Source organism: Bubalus kerabau, chromosome 2 (assembly GCF_029407905.1).
Source record: "Bubalus kerabau isolate K-KA32 ecotype Philippines breed swamp buffalo chromosome 2, PCC_UOA_SB_1v2, whole genome shotgun sequence".
NCBI classification, from domain to species: Eukaryota; Metazoa; Chordata; class Mammalia; order Artiodactyla; family Bovidae; genus Bubalus; species Bubalus kerabau.
The window spans coordinates 47,347,374-47,353,373 of NC_073625.1; the positions used below are offsets into that span (position 1 = coordinate 47,347,374).

The 6,000-nt window shown below is 50.3% G+C and overlaps 1 protein-coding gene across 2 annotated transcripts in view; it reads left to right on the plus strand.

Annotated features, from left to right (window-relative positions):
• The window catches only part of RCAN1 (regulator of calcineurin 1), a 120,487-nt gene extending 115,002 nt beyond the window's left edge, over positions 1-5,485 (plus strand). For both annotated transcript variants that reach the window (XM_055567612.1, XM_055567613.1), the window contains exons 3-4: positions 984-1,143; positions 4,294-5,485. In XM_055567612.1, coding sequence (XP_055423587.1) covers positions 984-1,143; positions 4,294-4,466 — 333 coding nt within the window. In that variant the 3' untranslated portion in view covers positions 4,467-5,485. The remainder of the gene's footprint in view (positions 1-983; positions 1,144-4,293) is intronic.
• The last annotated feature ends 515 nt before the right edge of the window (positions 5,486-6,000 follow it).

A 6,000-nucleotide genomic window follows, 5' to 3' on the forward strand; every position in this document is an offset into this window, starting at 1 on the left:
ACTGCCTACCAATGCAGGAGACAGAAGACATATGATTTGATCCCTGGGTCGGGAAGATTCCCCGGGAGGTGGACATGGCAACCCACTCCAATATTCTTGCCTGGAGAATCCCCATGGACAGAGGAGTCAGGCTGGCTATAGTCCATGGGGTCGCAAAGAGTCATACACGACTGAAGCACCTTAGCAGGCATGCACACATCCTAGAAGGTGCATTTATTTTTTCCTTCCTCCCTTTTGGCATCTGATTCAGAGCCCCAAAGGTGGGGGGGGGGGAGCCTGAGAGCATGGCAAGACCCCATCCCTGCTTTGTCCCCCTGAAAACTGATGTCGGTCCTGGAGGTGTTGCTTAGCCTTTGGAGCGTCTGTGATATGTTGTAATGCCTCCGTAACACGAAGAGCTGCAGGCAGTTGGTTCTGAGATCCCTTCTGATCTCGGCCACAGCGCTTTATTTTTTTTCCATCTGTACTAAAATTACCTGTATATATTTTCTATCAGTCTCAGTTCAGTTCAGTCACTCAGTTGTGTGTCCAACTCTTTGCAACTCCATGGACTGAAGCACGTCCGGCCCTCCCTGTCCATCACCCACTCCCAGAGTTTATTCAAACTCCTGTCCATTGAGTCGGTGATGCCATCCAACCATCTCATCTGTCGTTCCCTTCTCCCGCCTTCAGTCTTTCCCTTCTCCCGCCTTTAGTCTTTCCCAGCATCAGGGTCTTTTCCCGTAAGTCCAGGTCAAGCATCCTTCCTCGTGGTCCACGGTGCCTATGGGTCCCTACCCCGGGAGGGCGCTCTACTCACGTTTGCACGGTGATCAAAGTTCCCTCTCCCCTCCGCTTGTGAGCCGTTTGGCGGTTCACCCCGGGCTGAGCCTGTGGACGCAGTTGCCTCCCTGACCGCTGTCTTCCGCAGGCGGTCGTGAGGCGCCCTCACGCTGCCTCAGTCCTTCCCCCTTCGAGAAACATCTCCTCCCTCTCTCCTCCAGACTTTACACATAGGCAGCTCGCACCTGGCCCCTCCGAATCCAGACAAACAGTTCCTCATCTCTCCTCCCGCCTCGCCGCCGGTCGGCTGGAAACAAGTGGAAGACGCTACTCCCGTCATCAACTATGACCTTTTATACGCTATCTCCAAGCTAGGGCCAGGTAAGCCGTGCCCTCGGGTAAGGACTGGAGGTGGGGGGAGGTGAGGACACAGGGAGAAGTTTGCCCAGGGCGTCCATCAGAGCACCCCTCTCACCCCGTCATCGGATGGATGCCAGCGCGTGTTGTGAATTGTCTCTGTTTGGCTTTCTGCCTCTGCATCAGGGTCACCCATTGCTGGGGAGCGTGCACACCCACCAGCCTCTGGCCTCTTCCCTTAGGAAGAGGGGCAAGCTGCCCTGGGGACCCATCACCGTGATCTCTCTGCATCTCATCACGTGACTCCCTCCCCTCACCCACTGAGCACAGCCCATGACCCCCCCCCTCAGAGGTCCTGTCGCTCCAAGCGGGGATGAGCTGTTGGACTTTGGAAAGGGGAAAATGGGCCTTTCCCCACTTCCGTTAAGTTTCATTTTTAGTCAAGGGAATTTTGTTCATCAACCTGGTCCTCACCTGCCCATTTGAAGGTGTGAGCAGTCAGAGACCTACAGGTCACAAGAGGAGAAGGAGCCCCAGACACACAGGCCCATAGGCAGGGGTGCTCACCCGCTGAGCTTGCTGGGGAGGGAGGGGGTCGGGGGCGGGGGGCAGGGTTGGAGAAGAGATCCTGTGCCTCTGAAGGGACAAAGGTGTGAGCATTTGGGAAGAAAGGTACTCTGGCCTCAGGCTTCTCATCCAGAAAATGGGTATTCCCTGGTAGAGTTGTGAGCAATATACAAGATCATCATGTAAAAAGCACTTCATACAATGCCTGGCTCATCGGCAGAGCTCAATACCTGTTTTCTGGAAACAGTAAAATGTTGGTGGTTCCCATCCTATCGATAGGGTTTGGGTGAGCTGGAAGGTGCAGGCAGGAGTCTTGGGGTGACCAGGTTTGAGCCCCACTTCTGCCCTATCCATGGGGCAAATGCAATAAACACTGAGGCCATCAGCTTTCTCCTCGACCAATAATCTGACTGATGTTCCTCTGAGTGGAGATTTTAGTTTTCCTGGACTATCAGCAGTTTCATATGAAAAAGGTGACATTGCTCTTAACGCCTCTCAGACAGAAAACTCCCTCTATGGTAGAAAGCAAAGATCACATTACCCACTGCTCCCCGTGGCATTAAGTTCAAGTTGGAAGTGCCAGTGTTCCTCAGAGCAGCTCCAGGCTAAGGTGCATTAGCAGAGCCCAGGGTTGGAAACTTCTGGAATGTTAGAAAGGGGAGAAGGGAGACGTCCTCCTAGAGAAAGGACTCACACTGTCCCAGGGGCAGGAAGTGCTGTTAATGAACATTCTTTACACTCTAGAACCTACTGCTTTTTTTTACAGACGTCTTGTTTGAGAAGCCCTTTTAGAGAATAGACATCAATTTGCTTTCAGTTTACCCAACAATGAGCTTGAATAGTAATTCATATTTCAGCTGTGCTTTTCAGCCAACAAGACTGCAAAGATTTTGCAAATGTGATCCCGTCCCCTTGCTTTCTGGATTATGCCTCCTTGGCAGGAGATAAGATTTGTAAAGAGGATCATGAGCAAGATTTTGAGTGATATATCTGACCCTCTGCTTTAACTTTCTGCCCCCTGAGAATACTGAAGCTCGTTCACCCTTTCAGTACTCAGTCACTCAGTCACGTTCAACTCTTTGCAACCCCATGGACTGTATGTAGCCCACCAGGCTCCTCTGTCCATGGATTCTCCAGGCAACAATACTAGAGTGGGTTGCCATTTCCTCCTCCAGGGGGTCTTCCTGACACGCAGGGAACGAAGCCCTCTCTTATGTCTTCTGCATTGGCAGGCAGATTCCTTACCACTGGGCCATCTGGGAAGCCCTCACCCATTCAGTGAAATGAAAGTTGCTCAGTCGTGTCTGACTCTTTGTGACCCCATGGACTAATACAGTCCGTGGAATTCTCCAGGCCAGAATACTGGAGTGGGTAGCCATGCCCTTCTCCAGGGGATCTTCCTGACCCAGGGATTGAACCCAGGTCTCCTGCCTTGCAGGAGAATTCTTTACCAGCTGAGCCACAAGGAAAGCCCTTTCAGGGGCAGGTACAATAACATTCCAGTCTCACATGTGGGCTTGAGAAGAGGCAACACTTTGTTTATGATTAAAAGCCCCTTGACTGAGCCTGATAAATTTCAGGCTGCCATACAACAGCAGGACACTCCTGGTTTGAGGGGGTTGATAACTGTGTGAAAAAGGATGCTGTGATCAAAAATGCTTTTGGAGCACCTGGCTCAGAACTCACGTCTGTTTATTTTGGGCAAAGAGGCTTCCCCATGCTTCCCGTCTCTAGCCTGGGCTGTGAGCTTCAGTGAAAGCCTTCGGTGGGGAGAGGTGCCCAAGAGGGCGTTACCTGATGCCTTTATTCATACAAAATCTTTTCCTGAACAGGTGCCACTTTCACCGTACCAGGGAAGTCCCCTGGGTAGTTTAGAGACAGCCTAGTGTACACGCTAAAAAAAGTGAAAGTGTTAGTTGCCGGGTTGTGTCCGACTCTTTGCGACCCCGTGGACTGTAGCCTGCCAGGCTCCTCTATCCATGGAATTCTATCCATGGAATTCTCCAGGCAAGAATACTGGAGTGGGTTACCATTCCTTCTCTAGAGGATTTTCCCAACCCAGAGATCGAACCTGGGTTTCCAGCACTGCGGGGAGATTCTCTACCCTCTGAGCCACCAGGGAAGCCCATACACGCAAAGAGTAATTAAATATACATTCCTTCCATACCTTTCATATGCCTGGACTCAGAGTGTTTGAAAACAGAGTCATTTGCAGTGTTGAGATGTATAAAGAAAGTGAAATTGAAGTCGCTCAGGCGTGTCCGACTCTTTGAGACCCCATAGACTGTAGCCTACCAGGCTCCTCAGTCCGTGGAATTTTCCAGACAAGAGCACTGGAGTGGTTTGCCATTTCCTTCTCCAGCAGATCTTCCTGACTCGGGGACTGAACCCGGGTCTCCTGCACTGCAGGCAGATGCTTTACCCCTGAGCCAAGGAGCCACCAAAGAAATACCAATCCAGAGTGTGTCTAGCTGTGTCCTTCGGTCCCCAGTGGATGCGCACAGAAGCTTGGTCGAGCTGACTCCTGCCTGCACATCCCTTTGCTCTTGCTTTTTTCGGCCCTTACCTCCTTGCCTGAGTTACCCTGCAATTATTCTCTTTCTCCAGGGGAAAAGTATGAACTGCATGCAGCCACCGACACCACCCCCAGCGTGGTGGTCCATGTCTGTGAGAGCGATCAGGAGAACGAGGAAGAAGACGAGATGGAAAGAATGAAGAGACCGAAGCCCAAAATTATCCAGACCAGGAGGCCAGAGTACACGCCCATCCACTTAAGCTGAACCGGCGCCCGGACGAAGACGTGCTCCAAACCATGCTCGCAAGAAGGCATCTTTTACTGTGGAAGCAGCCGGTCACAGCTTTGGAGGCGGCAGCCGTGACCGCTGTGGCGGAAATTCCAGTTCACGTTGCTCAGAAGAGAATCGAGGCCTCGTCCCCTGGTTCTAACGCTGCACCTCAGTCAATGTTCGTGGCTCCTGGCCATGCCCCGAGCCAATCACTGAGTCTGGGGTGATCGCACAAGGACATCTGGGAGCATCGCGAGAAAACCAATAACGATAGTGTTTTGTACTTGTTCTCTTCTGGTAGGTTCTGTCTTGGCCAGGGGCAGATTGATCCGCGGGCCCCCGGGGAGAGCCTTTGTGTCTAATCAGTCTACAAGGTAGACTCACTCTCTCTCCTGGTGGGAAAAGGCACCACGCGAAGCCACAAGGCGTCTGGTGCAGAAAGGTTGTGAAAGCAACATTGCAACGTGGAAACTGTAGCGTTTCATTTTCCCCCTTCATGTTCTGATGTTTGTGCATGTATATTACTGATTTCTCAGAACTAACCTTCGTTCGTATGTAGAGTTGCGCCATTGCTGTTTTACATCTTTTGGGGAGATAAGAAGGCATCTGCGAAGTCTGTCACCTTTCCAGATTCATAACTGTCTTTGCAAGGGCACCCACGACAGGGTGGAGGGGATTCTACACGGAATACACACACCATTCCGCATCCTGTCCGATGCAACCAACAACTTGTGCTTTTGCAAAAGAAGTCGATCTGAAATTCCTGTGTAGCATTTCGCTTATAAAATTCAGAAAATAGCACTTTCACTGCCAACTTATAGTGGGTGAGAAATTTTAGTTTAGATGTTTTAGATCAGACAATACGTGGGTTTCATTTCTTTCTTTGACGTGGTGGTTTATATAACATGAATCATAGCCAAAACCCTTTTCGGGGGGGAATAGTCAGTTGAGATCATTAATTTTTTTACCCCCACTAAAACATCAAGATAAACTTGTAAATAAAGCCGATAGTATATATTCACACCTGTTGTGCACTTGGGTGAGACATATATGGCCATGGAAGACTAGTGTCAGATGTGTTAACCTCCCCGTGAATTGTATGTTGTAGAAAACACCTTTCAGATGTTTGATGGGGCTTGAATTCAAAGCACGTGAAGTGGGTAGTGGATATAAGAAGGGTGCAGTGCCTTTCCCATTACTTCCTGGTGGAGTTGTAACACTAGGTGAACGCTTGTAATTTTTTTCTAGTGTCCTGTGTATGTCTGGTCGATGGGTACTCCCTTTTGGCCTTATGATACTGTAACAGTGTTTGTCCTTTTGAAATACCTAATGCCAAGTAACAGCGCATGCTTTGGAAAAGGGGAAGAGGGCTTTCTTTAAGAAGCAAAGGCATTTGGCTGTTTCTGTCAAGAAACTGACTGAACGGTCTCCAAACCCTGTTTACAGGACCTGGTGGGGCGTGGGGGACAAATGAGCAAGAGACGCTTGCATAGCCGTTCAAGTGTTCCTAGTTCAGTGCTTTTAAACT